General features: G+C 34.9%; 2 protein-coding genes across 2 annotated transcripts; one reads left to right on the forward strand and one right to left on the reverse strand.

Moving 5' to 3' along the window:
- The first annotated feature begins 395 nt into the window (after nt 1-395).
- Nucleotides 396-1331, forward strand: LOC138384093 (olfactory receptor 52J3-like). The gene has a single exon (XM_069469362.1). The coding sequence runs from the start codon at nt 396-398 to the stop codon at nt 1329-1331; it is 936 nt and encodes a 311-aa protein (XP_069325463.1).
- An 11818-nt stretch (nt 1332-13149) lies between these two features.
- Nucleotides 13150-14094, reverse strand: LOC138384840 (olfactory receptor 52A5-like). The gene has a single exon (XM_069470504.1). It carries the CDS (start codon nt 14092-14094, stop codon nt 13150-13152), a length of 945 nt encoding a protein of 314 aa, XP_069326605.1.
- Between the last annotated feature and the right edge of the window lie 1817 nt (nt 14095-15911).

Consider the following 15911-nt stretch of genomic DNA (forward strand, 5'->3'; position numbering starts at 1 on the left):
ACTTAAGTGTTCTGTCTGCAAGTATTGTCTTTCCGCAATTTTTATAATTATATATTTAAGTAAGGTTTGATATGTCTTCAAAGAAGACTGAGATCTCAGTATAACATACACTTCATGTTTTTAAAATTTATTACAGGTTTTGTATAGGATTTGAGCAAAGGAGTATTAGATATTATTGTCCAAAACCTCAGAGGAAGACCTGTGACAAAGTTAAGGTCCCTTCCACTTGACAAATGCTCAGTTTGTGTCTATATCTGACTTTGGATTTAAGTTTTAGCATCAGCTTTTTAATGAGAAAAAAATTAAGTTTATTGTAGAGATTTTGAACCAAGTATTTATGAATCTTAATTTTGGTTTTAGAGGTGATCAGCTACTTCTCTTCTAATAAATGCAAGATGGTCCACACCAACACTACCACTTTCCACCCAGACACCTTTTTTCTTATAGGCATCCCAGGACTGGAGGCTTTCCATGGTTGGATTTCCCTGCCTTTTTGCTCTGTTTACTTAATGGCTCTGCTGGGCAATGCTACAATTCTGCTAATCATTTGGTCTGGGCGTGCTCTGCGGAATCCTATGTTCTACTTTCTAGCCATCTTATTAGCCATAGATCTAGCTCTCTCCACATCCTCAGTGCCACGCATGTTGGGTATCTTCTGGTTTGCAGCACATAATATTGGCTTTGGAGCCTGTGTGGCCCAGATGTTTCTGATACACACCTTCACAGGAATGGAATCCTCTGTCCTGCTGGCAATGGCCTTTGACCGCTATGTGGCCATCTGTGCACCACTCCATTATACCACCCTTCTGACACCCCGAGTGCTGGCAGGCATTGGTGTGGCTATTATAATGTGCCCAGTCCTGCTCATGTTGCCCATTCTGTACCTAACCCATCGCCTGCCCTTCTGTGAGGCTCGCATTATTGCCCACTCCTACTGTGAGCACATGGGCATCGCCAAGTTGGCCTGTGCCAGCATTCGCGTCAATGCCATTTATGGGCTTTTTGTGGCTTCTTTTCTTATTTTGGATGTTGCTCTCATCGGAATCTCCTATATGTACATTCTCCGAGCTGTTTTCCGCCTGCCATCTCGAGATGCTCGCCACAAAGCACTGAACACGTGTGGCTCACATGTTGGGGTCATGTGTGTTTTCTATACACCCTCCCTCTTCTCCTTCCTCACTCACCGATTTGGCAAAAAAATCCCCCGTTATGTGCACATTCTTGTTGCCAACCTCTATGTGGTCATCCCGCCTGCCCTCAACCCTGTTATCTATGGCGTGAGAACGAAGCAGATTCGTGAGCGTGTCATCCGTGCTTTCGCCTCAAAGTAGGGTCTCTGGTTTCTGTAGTTCTTGACGGTGTCAATATAACTGGCAGAAGTCAATTTTGACCCTTCCTTTGTATATGAACCTCATATCAAAATCCTGCAGATCCTAAAAGAACAAACTTTGGAGAATGCCTTCTGATCTTAAATCTCCACGTTTTCTCTTCATATTGGTGTTGAGTGTTTATTCTTCAAGTTTAGGGCTTTGTTACAGTGGGGGAAAACATTCAGTTTTTAACAATGGAGATCAAGCAAAACTCCATTTCTCTGTATTGGAAAGTAGGGTAGCATTACAGCTGGGCACAATTAGTTGATTTCAACTGCTTTGATTTATTCTGCAAAAAAGAACTAAATTCAAAGGTAAATGAAAAAGATATTGGTAGAATTCTCATTTACAAAATAAAGTGTTTACTTAAATGTAATAAAATTGATATTTGATTAAGGTTCAAGGTAGGTGTCCAATATAATATCTCAGTGTGGTGCACCATCAAGGGATGGACATGCTTGAAGCTCTGACTCGTGCGGGGCAAAGGCAATATATGTGATCTAAACATTTGTACCCCCATAATATGCTGATATAAAAAATAAACAAATAAATAAATTTGGTTAGGTATCATAGTAACCCAAGGTGACATTACATAATGTTTTTTGGGAAAAAATCAAACACGTGTCCTAATATAAAATTTTACATTATCAGTCCATGCAGCTATGTAATAGTTTCCTTGTCTGAATATCTTTAATGAAATGTTGAAATATCTTTCCAGAGCTTATAATTTTCCCGTGTATATTTTAAGTTTTGAAAAGATACAACTCCATTAAAGACAACTAAGAGCTACTGTCCTATCTTGTAAGACATAAACAGCTTGACTATGGAGGAAAAAAACGGGTTTAGATTTCTGAGTCTACAAATAATGACCAGCATGGCAAGTTTGTTACTTTATACATTCACCTTGTTATACTTTCAAAAGGGATCTTCCTGTTACTTACCTTATATGTTGCAGTATTAAGTTTATATGATAAACCTAGTGTGCAACCTCTTGAACATTACGTAAGTATTATTGGTAGTATTATTACATGTGTATTCCATATATTTTAATTTTGCTTCCTGAAAATTTACTCCAAATGTTAAGAAACATAAACCATTACTTTTATAGCTTCGCCTTTTCAGGAGTAATTTTGCATTTTGTGATCTCTGATCAAGAATGTATGGCATTATGTTTTGTATGATGATGAAAAGAATTACTTCAATAATTTCTACCAATTTGCACATACATGTCTGCTACCAACATGCAGCATCCTGACTAATATTGTAGATGTGATACCAGATTTCTGTAGATGCTGTGATCATTACCGTACTTATGCAGAATTTAGAGACAAAATGAAATGAGTGGAAGCTAAATGCTGGCCAAATTTGCTAAATTGACAGACATATATTGATTTTGTAGAATATAAAAATAAAATTCAATTTTTATAAATATTGTCATTATAAAATCACTGTATTGTAAAATTTAAAAAATCATGCAATCCTTCTAGAAGTAATTCATGGCAAGTCAATGAAAGTCACAACCTTAGTATGGTGTATTCACAGAATTAGCAAAATCATGTTGAAGATAGCAGGGTTTCCTTCTATTTTTAATGACTAAATATTTACTGTGTGTGTAAGTGTGTTTCTTTATGTGCTTTTCTTTATCATTCAGATACTTAGCCGGTTTCCATATTTTGGCTATTAGGAATACTGCTGCAATGAACATGGGGGTGAATATATCTCTTTCAGACACTGATTTTATTTCTATTAGATATATTATCAGAGCTGGGATTGCTGAATCATATGGTAGTTGTATTTTTATTTTCTTTAGGAACTGCCATACTGTTTTCCATTGTGGTTGTACCATTTTATACTCCCACTCAAAGCATACAAGGGTTCCCTTTTCTCTACATTCTTACAATTGTCAGCTCTTATCTTTTTGGTAATAGCCATCCTAACAGGTGTGAGGTCGTATCTCATTGGATATTGAATTACATTTTGTGCAATTAGTGATACTGAGCATCTTTTCATATATTGGTGGTCAGTTGTATATCTTCTTTGGAAAAATGTATATTAATATCTATATGCTGAAAACTGCAAGCCATCAATGAAAGAAATTGAAGAAGACACCAATAAATGGAAAGATATCCAATGTTCATGGGTTGAAATAATTAATATTGTTAAGATGCCCATATTACCAAAAGCAATCTACAGATTCAATGCAATCACTATGAAATTTTTAATGACAATTTTCAAAAAAAATTTTAAAAATCTCTAAAATTCATACAGAACTACAAAAGATCTGAATATCTACAGCAACCTAGAGAAAAAAAGAACAAAACTGGAGTCATCATACTCCCTGCTTTCAAACTACATTACAAAGATGTATCAATTAACCCAGTTCAGTACTGGCATAAAAACAGATGCAAAGACTAATGGAACAGAATAGGAAGCCCAGACATAAACCCACACATATACAGTCAATTAATATTTGACAAGGGTGCCAAGAATACAGTAGAGGGAAAAAAATGTCTCTTCAATTGTAATGGGAAAACTGGATGTCCAAGCAAAATGATAAAATTGGACACCTATTTTACACCACTCACAAAAATAAACTTGAAATGGATTAATGATATACATGTAAAAACTAAAATGTAATGCTTCAAAAAGAAAACATAGGAAAAAGGCTCCTTGATATCAATCTTGATAATCAGTCTTGAATATTACAGTAAAAGCACAGGCAACAAAAGCACAAATAAACAAATAAGGTTATATCAAACTAAAAATATTCTGTATGGCAAAGGTGACAATCAACAAAATGAAAATTTATAGAATGGGGAAAAATTGAGAATGATATATCTGATAAGGAGTTACTATCCACTCTATGCAGAAAACTCATACCACTCAATAAGAATAAAACAAATAATTCTACAAAAGAATAAAGTTCTTATATGTGCTACAACATGATGAACCTTGAAAACATCAAGCTTAGTGAAATAAGCCAGGCATAAAAGGACCAGTTATGGGATTCCATGTATATGGAATATAGAATAAGTTAGTCATGTAAACAGAAAATAGATTAGAGGTACAAGAGGTTGAGAGGAATAAGGAATTACTGCTTAATAAGTAGAGGTTCTGTTTGGGGTTATTCGAAATTTAGGAAATAGTTGTGATAGTTGCACATTGTGAATGTATAATAATTAAATTCACTGAATTTTATACTTAAAATGGCTAACATGACACTTTTTATGTTATATGTATATATTTTAAACACAATAATTGTTAATAAATTAGAAGAACATGATGTAAAAGTAATATTTTTATACCAAATGGATAATCCAAAATTGAAATTAAGAAAACAGTTTAATTTATAATAGTATTAACAATAATAAAATATACAGGTATAAATTTAACAAAAAGGTTCAGAAATTTTTTATTGCAAACTGCAAAATAAATAATTTAAACTATAATAAATAATATAATATATTTAATATTTTAAATATATTACAGAAAATCTAAATAAATGGAAAACATTTGTGGTTATGTATAATAACCAACACTGTTAAGATGACAATAATTTCCAAATTGATCTACAATGTTTCTTTTCACAAAAATATGGAAGCTGATCTTAAAATTCATAAGGAAATGGAAAGGACCCAAATAGCCAAATAATCTGTAAAAAGAAAAATAAAGATGGAGGATTCAGACTTCCTGATTTCAAAACTTACTACATTATACAGACAACATGATACTGGAATAAACATGGGCATATATATCAACATAAAATAATTGGGAGTCTAAGACAAGTAGAGTGCTAAGGGTGCTAAGAAAATTAGCTGGGGGAAAAAGATAGTTTTTTTCAACAAATGGTGGTAAGCCCACTGGATAGCTACATGCAAAATATAAAATTGTAACATTTCACCATAGACAGAAAATCAAATACATAAGTAATTCAAAACGAATCATAGACCTAACTATAAGAGATAAAATTATAAAACTCCCAAGAGAAAACGTATGAGTAAATATTTATGAATTTGCGTTAGTCAATAGTTTCTTAGATGACACAAAAAAGCAATGATAGAACAAATATATAAAATGGACTACATTGAAATATAAAACTTTACAAATGATATCATCAAGAAAGCGAAAGGACAGATCACAGAATGGGAGAAAATATTTTTAAATCACATATCTGACAGGAAACTGTATCATAAAGAACTCATGGCAAAATAATGAAATGGTGATAACTCAGTTAAACCTCTGGTTAGATACAAGGCAAGAGGGTCTTAAAGAAGGCTGACTAGAGGCATCCGGCATCCACCTCCTCCAGAAAGAACTAAAATAGCAAGTATGTAATCACACATTGACTACAGTATCTAAGAAAGAATACTGGAATTCAACAGAGAATTGTCAGGGAACACTTGAGGCACAGAAGGAGAGGGAAGGGAGGCAACTGGCTAGACAGGGATAGGCTGGGAGCCCACAGAGGTTCCCCAGTGAGGGCAAAGGGTAAGTGAGACCTCTTCAGCAGTCAGCAATCCCACCATGGACTCCTGCAAAGTTATCCATGGAAAAACCCTATTCACTAGTGTCTCAACTACTGCAGGAATTGAAACCAGTACAGGGGGCTGCCTGGACACCATGTGAAGGCATTGCTCCAGAACGGGAGCTCACACTGGGTTGCACACAGCCACCAGGCCTAAGCAGCTGCAGCACAACACCATTTTTAGAGTACAAGCCCCACCAGACTACATCTTGCCCTGGGGCTCAAAAGCTCCTTCATCTTCCTATCCGTGAAGTCCCACTGACATCCCCTATCATCCACCCAGAGGGTTGCAGTGGTCTGATGCTCACTGGACACAGTGGAGTAGGAGGATCCCTAGCACATCAGCACAGATAGTGTTCCTGGAGAGCCTGCACCTAGGAAAAAGGGAGCCAAAGAATGTGCTCCCCAGAGTTTGAAACATACCTGCCTGGAGCCACTGGGACTAACAGCAACCCTGTCCCAACCAACAGCAGGGCTGCAAAGCACTTGTATTATACATGCCTTTTAGACAGACTCTCCCCTCTGACCACTGTCACGTGTCAGTGACACTGCCAGGACCAAAGCGTGTGCTTCTGGCAGTGACCACTTCCAGTACCAGGGGTGTCAAGTACTTGTACATGCCCTGAAAACTGGCTTTCCCCTGGGCTCCCACTAGTGCTTCCACTGCCAGGGAAAGAACTGCATGTTCCCTGGAACTAAAGAGTCTCCTGCTTGAGGCTGTTGCCATTGACAACAACAGCCCCCCCCCCCCCCCCCCCCGCCAGCTACCAGCAGGAGGGCCACAGCATACTCCACACTCACATGGGCCCTGAGGACAGGATCCCCCTACCTACCAACATTAACATGCTGCAACCAACGCAGCACACTGCCCCAGAAGGCCTAGGGATCAACCTGCCCTGCCTACCACAATACGTGCCATTGTGCATCACGAGGACTAAGACCACCACCCCACCCCACCTCCATGCCTGAGCATGAAACCTGGTGAGGATTTCCCCACTTCATCCAAAATCACCAGTGTCTGTGTATTCTTCCCAGGGACCTGAGGACAGGCCCACTTAGCCTGCCTCTAAACACCACAAGGGGCACTCACCCCCACACACCACTTGATGGGCTGGAGTGTGGCCTGCCCAACCCATTACAGCTACTAGCATTACTCACTTGAGAGCCTGAAGCTGAAGCCTTGAGGAAATCACAGACATCACTGATGCTGTTTATAGCTGATGAAATCATATGGAGACTACAGGAATGCATGCTGACAGAATTAAACCTCATGAGTCTTACCCAACCAACACCATGGATAAACTTTCAGAAAAAAGTCTTCCCCTTGGAAAGCCAATCCAAAAAATTGGAAGAATGGACCCTTATATCAGATGCTAAGATATCAATGAAAGAACCCAAAAAACGTGAAAAACAAGGAAATATGACACTTCCAAAGTAACACAATAATTCTCCAGCAACAGATTCCAATGAAAGAGAAATTTATGAAATGTCAAAGAAGAATTCAAAATAATGATATTAAAGAAGTTCAGTGAGATACAAGAGAACATAAATAAGCAATACAAATGAATAATAAAAACAATTCAATGCATGAGAAATTTACCAAGAGGTAGATATCATAAAAAAAAAAAAAAAGAAAGAAATCCTGGAACTGAAGAATCCAATGAACAGAAAACTCTCCTCCTATGTATAGATATACATAGACTGGAAGTGAAAGGATGGACAAGACTATTCCATGCAAACAGATGAAGGAGCAGCTCTACTTATATAAGATATAATAAACTTTAAATCAAAAAACACAAAAGGAGACAGAGAAGATCATTACATAATGTTAAAGAAATCAATTCAGCAAGGATATATAAAATTCTAAATATATATATACCCATCACAGGATGATATAAACAGAGATATATGATGTAAATATTATTAGATCTAAAGGGAGAGATAGACTCTAATGCCATAATAATTGGGAACTTAAACACCCACTATTACCATTAGACTGATCATGTAGACAGAATATAAAAAAAGAAACATTGAATTTAAACTGCACTTTAGACGAAATGGGCCTTAGAAATCATTCATAGAATATTACATCTAAACAGTTGCAAAAGACACATTACTGTCATCACCAGATGGAACATTATCCAGAATATGTCATATGTTAGGCCAAAAACCAGTCTCAACAAACAAACAACCAAACAAAAAAATCAGATGAAAGTGGAATAAAATTAGAAATCAATAACAGGAGGAACCTTGGAAACTATACAAATACAGGAAAATTAAACAAAATGCCCCTGAAAGACCACTGGACCAATAAAGCAATTAAGAAAAAAAAAAAGTCTTCTTAAACAAGTGAAAATGACAGCACAAATTATCAAAAGTTATGGGATACAGAAAAAGCAGTGCTAGGAGGGAATTTTATAGCAATAAACACTAAAAAAAGCTTTTGTACAATGATTTCAAATAAACAATTTAATGATTCAACCTAAAGAACTAGAAAAGCAAGAACAATTAAACCCTAATTTAGTAAAATGAAAGAAATAATAAAAATCACAGAAAAACCAAACAAAATAGAGACTACAAAAATAATACAAAGGATCAGCAAAAGAAAAAAATGTTTTTTTGAAAAGACAAACAAAATCAATACACTGCTAGCTAGATCAACCAGGAAGAAAACCAGAGAAGATTCAAATAAACAAAATCAGAAACAAGGATAAGATATTACTATGGATACCACAGAAATACAAAAAACCAACAACGATTATTTTGAACCATATACTAGCAAACTGGAAAAGCAGGACGAAATGGATGAATTTCTAAATACATAGAACTACCAAGAATGAACCATGGATACATAAAAAGGTTAAACAGACCAATAATGAGCAAGAGATAGACAGTAATAAAAATTTCCCAGTCAAAACAAAATGTCTAGGACCAGATGGCTTCACTGCTGAATTCTACCAAATTTATAAAGAAAAGCTACCACCAATTCTCATCAAATATTCCAAAAGATTTAGAGGGAGGGAATTCTTCTTAACTCATTCTATAAGACCAGCATTATACTGATACCAAAACCAAATAAGGACAAAACAAGAAAACTACAGGCCCATATCCATGAAGGACATAGACAAAAAAATCCTCAAGAAAATGCTAGCAAACCAAATCTAATAGCACATGAAAAATATAATACACCATGATCAAAATGGGATTTATCCCAGTATACAAGGATGGTTCAACATATGCTAGCATCAACAGAATGAAGGAAAAATAACTCTATGCTTATTAGGATAGATTCAGAAAAAGCATTTGATAAAATTTAACATATCTTCTGAGTAAAACTCACAAAAAACTAAGCATAGAAAGAACATACTTCAACATAATAAAGGCCATATATGAAAAACCCACAGCTAATATCATACTGAATGGGGAAAAGCCAAAAGCCTTTCCTCTAAGAACTGGCAGAAGACAATGATGCCTACTTTCACCACTCCTCTTCAACATAATAGTGAAGTCCTGGCCATAACAATCATGCAAAAAAAAGAAATAAACACATCCACATTGGAAAAGAGGAAGTTCAATTGCTCCTTTTTACAGATGACATGATCTTATATTTAGAAACACCGCTAAAGACTTCATCAAAAAAACTCTTAGATCTGATAAAAAAATTCAGTAAAGTTGCAGGATACAAAATCAGCAAACAAAATTCAGTAGCATTTTCTCTGTACCAAAAATGAACTACCTGAAAAAGAAATCAAGAAAATGATCTCATTTACAATTGCTATAAAAATAATAAAATACCTAGGAATAAATTTAACCAAGGAGATTAAAGATTTCTATAAAGAAAATTAGAAAACACTGTGAAAGAAATTGAAAAGGACACAAACAAATGGAAAAATATCCCATGATCATAGATTGAAAAAACTAATAGTGTTAAAGTGACCATACTACACAAAACAACCTACAGATCCAATACAATCCCTATCAAAATATCAATGTCATTTTTCACAGATATAGAAAAAAAAAACAATCCTATGATTCATATGGAGCCAAGAAAGAACCCAAATAGGCAAAGCAATGCTGAGCAAAAAGAACAAAGCTAGAGCTGGATGTGTCAAAGCACCTGACTTCAATGCATGTTAATTATAAGGCTGTAGCAAGCAAAACAGCATGACATTGATATACAAACAGACACATAGACCAAGGGAACAGAATAGGGAACGCAGAACTAAATCCAAGTACTTATAACTGACTTTTGACAAAGGCTCCAAGAACATACACCAAAGAAGGGGGCCCCTCTTCAATGAACAGTGCTGGGAAAATTGGGTATCCATAGAAGAATAACACTGGAGTCCTCTCTCTCACCATATGAAAGTATCAAGTCAAAATGAATATTTAAACATAAGACCTAAAACTTTAAAACTACTAGAAGAAAACATAGAGAAATACTCTAGAACATTGGTCTAGGGAAAGATTTCATGGGTAAGACTACAAAAGCATAGGCAACAAAATGAAAAATAGAATTAACGTGACTATGATAAACTAAAATTCTTCTACACAGGAAAGGAAACACAGAGTGAAGAGACAACATTTTCCATGGGAGAAAATATTTGCAAACTATTCTTCCAACAAGAATAAACAAGGAACCCAAGACACTCAACAAATCAACAAAAAAACCCAAATGATCCCATTAACAAGTGGTCAAAGAATATGAATAGACATTTCTCAATAGAAGACATGCAAATGGCCAACAAGTATGTGAAGGAAATATTCAATATCACTAACCATCAAATGAAAATCACAGTGAGCTATCATCTCACTCTAATTAAAAGGGCTTTTATTAAAAGGACAAAAAATAACAACTGCTGGCAAGGATGCAGAGATTAGGGAACTCATACAATATTGGTGGGTGTGTATATTAGAACAACATTATGGATAACAGTATGGATATTTCTCAAAAAAAATAACTTAAAATAGAACTACCATGTGATCCAGCAATCCACCACTTGGTATTCATCCAAAGGAAAGGAAATCAGTATATCATTTATCCAAGGAAAGGAAATCAGTATGTCAAAGGAATACCTACACCCTCATGTTTTTTGCATCACTATTCACAACAGCAAATATATGGAATCAAACTATGTTCATCATCAAGTGAATGCATCAAGAAAATTTGGTGTGTATATATACATATATAATATACATATATGAATATATATGTCTATACACACACAATGGAATACTATCCAGCAATAAAAAAGAATATAATCTTGACATTTACCACAACATGGTGAAACGGGAGGTCATTATGTTAGGTGAAATAAGTGAGGCACAGAAAGACAATGTCACATGTTTTCACCCACATGTTTGAGCCACAAAAGTTGATCTCATGAAAGTTGAGAATAGTATGAAAACTCCCAGACGTTGATAGGGATGCATATGTGTGTCCCGGGAGGAATAAAGAGAGTTTGGTTAAGAGGTATAAACATAGAGTCAGATGGAAGGAATAAGTTCTAATGTTCTATAACAACAATGCAGTGTGTATTTCAAAATAGCTAGAAGAGAGGACTTGAAAGCTCCCAAAACCTGGCACCAACTAATGAAATGATAAATACTCAAGGGGTTGGATGCCCTAAACACCCTGACTTGATCATTACATATTCTGTGCACATAACAAAATATCACACACACCCCATCAATATGCAAAAATATTACACATCAGTACAAAATTTTAAAAATTAAAAATGGGCAAAGAATTTTAATTGTCTTTTCTCTAAAGAAGATATATAAATTTCCAATAAGTACATGAAAATATCCTCAACATCTTTAGTCATCAGGGGAATGCAAATTAAAACTACAATGGTACCACTTTTCATAAACTAGGATGATTATAATAAAAATAAGCTAATTTAACAAGTGACGTTTAGGATGTGGAAAAATGGGATCCCTCAGACATTACTTGAGTGAATATAAAATGGAGCAGCTGTTGTGGAAAACAAGTAGAGCTCTGGGTGAAAAGTCAAATACCAAGTTGGTACATAATGTGCATTTTTAATCCAAATACCAAGAGAAATTAGAAAAAAATAAGTCAAGTGAGAATATTGAACTGATGTTTACAAAAATGAAATAAAAGGTGAGATATTAATCATTATCTGGACCTTATAGAAGACAAAAATATGAAATGTGCCTCCTGAAACTATAGTTTGAGTATTTATTTTTTAATCAAGTTTCTACTCAAAAAGTGTTCATGGAGTATACAGTAATTCATGTATCATTACATAGAAGCAAATGTGGGGATTTTTAGAAGCTTAAGATGATATTAAAGTCTTTAAATCATTGTAAGGTACACATATTCCATTAGAGTTATATTCTTTGAGAATGTTGAGAAATAGGTAATATTATACATGAATAATTAGAATTTTGAGCTACTTAGAGACTAAAGCCTGGTGACGAACAGACAGTAAGGCCTTTTCCCACACTCTTGGATTTAGTAGGTAGGAAACCAGGGAAGTTAGATGGATTTATCTCTTTATTATCCCTGAAAAACACAATTCTCCTTACTCTATAGGGACATTGAGAAAAAATAAACAAAAAGCTTTTTATAAAATTAAATAAACTCTCAGTCTGCAATAAGTCACTTCTAGAAAATTAAAAGATGATAAAAATAGTATTAAATGACACTTAGTTTTTGTTTTCATAGGAAACATTTGGTTCTAATAAGAACATACAGTGTAAAACTCACAGTGACTACAAAAAAATGAGATTGGAATTTTACATGCATACTGTAGCATGTTATATGTAAATGTATATATGAGCTATTGGGGCCTTACAGAATTGAGAATTTACTAACAATTATTAATAAAATGCTAAAATTTCACCATGCATCCATAATTTAGAACCTAGTGGTAGAAAGTATGAGAATACTTGGTGACAGTAATATCTGGTATAAAGCATACAACTTAAAGTAACATTGTATAAAATTGACTTCATCCCAAAGATAGAATACATCTAAAAGGATAATAAAAACTATAAATGAAGTTTCATAAAAAACATTATTAGCATTGGTAAAAATGATTTAAATAATTAAAATGCTGTCTGAAAATGTGTATGTAAATTATTTGTAATTTTATTTATAAAATCTGTATCCTGTGGAAACTAAAATAACATTAATACAAAGATTAACATGGTACAACTCTGCATGACAAGAATCGCTAGGTACATTATTATGAAGAATGGAAGAGAAATTAGAGTGCTTGTAATTTAGTTCTTGGGAGTGAACATTTTGATAACTCCCTCTCGGATCTGTTTGGTCTTCACTCCGTAGACGATAGGGTTAAGCAGGGGTGGAACAAGGAGATAAAGATTAGACAGTAGAATGTGCACATAAGGAGCGACACTCAAGCCAAACCTGTGTATGAAGGATGTAAAAAATGTGAGAATGTAGAACTGGAGAAAGACAAAGATGTGGGCTGTGCACGTATTGAATGCCTTGAGTCGTGCGTCCTTCTGTGGCAATTTAAAGACAGCCTGAAAGATAAAGGCGTAGGACAAGAAAATGAAGATCACATCAAATCCAAGTACAGAGAAAGCCACAAAGAGTCCATATGCTTTGTTGACTTTGACATTCTCGGCAGCCAGCTTGACCACAGCCATATGCTCACAGTAGGAATGAGAGATGAGTGTGGTCCGGAAATACTTCAGGCGCAACTTAATTAGAAGTGGACAAATGATGATGATCACAGAGGCTCGGATGGTCACCACCATAATAATGACGATGAGCACCCTCTTAGTGAGGACAGCAGAATGCCGCAGGGGGTCACAGATAGCCACGTACCGGTCAAAGGCCATGGCCAGGAGGGTGCCAGACTCCATGCACTGGAAAGTGTGAGTAAAGTACATTTGGATTAGGCAGGATTCAAAGTGAATCTCCCTTGATTGCAGCCAAAAGATCGCCAGCATTTTAGGGGTAATACATAAGGTCAGGCCAAGGTCAGTAGCTGCCAACACAGCCAAAAAGATATACATGGGCTCATGGAGACTGCGCTCAGTGCGGATGATGGTGAGGAGGACGCCATTTCCGATAATGGCCAGGATAAAAGAAATGAAGAATGGGATCCCGATCCAGTGTTGCACAGATTCAAGGCCTGGAATTCCAGTTAGCGTGAAGATAGACGGTTTGAAGAAGGTGCCATTGGTAAGTGGCATGATGGGGCAGTGAGGAAAACACCTCCAATCTTCAAGTATAATGAGAAAGAATAAAATATACAGATAGCATCCATCATCCTGTACGACACCAGAGAAATATTTGGAAAATAATATAACTGATTGCATTCCTCTATTGCCAAACTGGACTTCAGCCAGATTTTATTACAAGGAAAATTAGTTTTTCTTTTTTTAAGGGCTTTTGGAAATTAAAGTAGGATGTTATTTTAAGTAGCTTTTGCTTATTCCTTAAAGCATATGTAAAGAAGCACAATGAAAATAAAAACAAAATTTATGAGTTATATATATAAACAATTTATATCCTAATTTCTAAGTATGTCTCTATTTTCTTTTTGTATTATATTACATATTGATATTAACTATAAACTTTTTCATTTAGCAAAATATTATAATAATTTTTTCAAATTTATAAAGATGAGTTTTAAGCAGTATTACATTTTATTATAAAATTTAAAAATTTCTCAAACTGCTCCTCTTTTTTTACTAGCCTTTCCAAGTACTTATCTTTTCAAATACAAATTGCAATTTATTTTGATCTCTTTTTCATTTTTCTTCCTCAATTTTTTATATCACCCTTTTGGTTACACTACAGTCTGAAAATTCTAAAAATAGAGAGTTCCACAGACATTACGTTAAAAAAATTATGCAAGGTGGGCCAGTCTGTGGGGAGGCCCACAAGTTTGCAAAGCACTTTTTTTCTATTTTAAGCATCGATTCCATATTCTACAGGGAAATTAGGAAGGGAGTAAAACAAGGAAAGGGGCTATCTGCCTTTTACTCACCTAAGTCATCTAGGGCTCTAGAGAGATTACAGGTGGCCTATGCTTGGGGCGCTGGAAAAAGAAAAACCAAGTAGATATTTGACGTGGACTGTCTCTGATGTAGGTGAAAGGGAAAAGCCCTTGAAGGTTTATCTCTACTGTCTACCAGGGTAATGAACAGATAGATAGGGGCTCAAGAGAGAAAAAGTGTTCCCAAATAATTATTTTCTGTTAATTTGGAGTCTTGTCTGTGCTGTATCTTTCTGAGGGTATGAAGAGGGGTAATTAGGTAAGTTTAGACATATTAGATTAGGTGAATATATTATATTAATACTATACTGATTTGATGAACAGAGCAACTAACAAAATGTTTTAATATTATTGGTATTTTTTTTCAAATTCCATAATATGTTATATGTGAAGGCAGAAGACAAATTGTTTAAAAATACTTAACTTGGTTTGGTCACTTAATAATGTACCTGGTAATGTTCCATTACACACCTCATCTAAATGAATCACAGAGGTCAAGTATCTTAGATATTGCCTCGAAGTTAACAAGTAGTAAAGTCCAGGGTAAACTTATTTTTAATCCTATGGTGTTCTGATTCTAGATATATAGTGTGATGCATTTCATTTAAAAAAAATTTGCACAAGAAGGATAATGTACTTTGAATGCATATTAAATTGCAGTAAATAATAATAATAACAATCTATAGGTGTGGGGTTGGGGGATTTTCTTCATTCTGCTATATTAAAATTTATAATAAATACACTGAAAGGAAGAATACAAATTAAATAATTTTTTTTCTGTTCCTCAGTGAAACTATAGAAATGCCAAAATGTTTTCAATAAAAGTATCATCATTGAAATATCCATTATTTGTATTTCCTCCAGCATGAGATTGTGTGTTAGATGTAAATAAGCAATAGAAGTCTCTGATTTCTAAGAACTTATATTTAAATCAGCCAGTAATGATGCTGCAATATAGAGCAAATAAAATGTCATGAGCTAAAGGAAAATAGCCTAGGCTGCACTTAC

This window comes from Eulemur rufifrons, chromosome 6 (assembly GCF_041146395.1).
Source record: "Eulemur rufifrons isolate Redbay chromosome 6, OSU_ERuf_1, whole genome shotgun sequence".
Lineage (NCBI taxonomy): Eukaryota > Metazoa > Chordata > Mammalia > Primates > Lemuridae > Eulemur > Eulemur rufifrons.

What these genes read in the sequence shown, in the direction of transcription:
- LOC138384840 (XM_069470504.1), bottom strand. Translation starts at nt 14,094, where the DNA reads ATGCCACTTACCAATGGCACCTTCTTCAAACCGTCTATCTTCACGCTA.
- LOC138384093 (XM_069469362.1), top strand. Translation starts at nt 396, where the DNA reads ATGGTCCACACCAACACTACCACTTTCCACCCAGACACCTTTTTTCTT.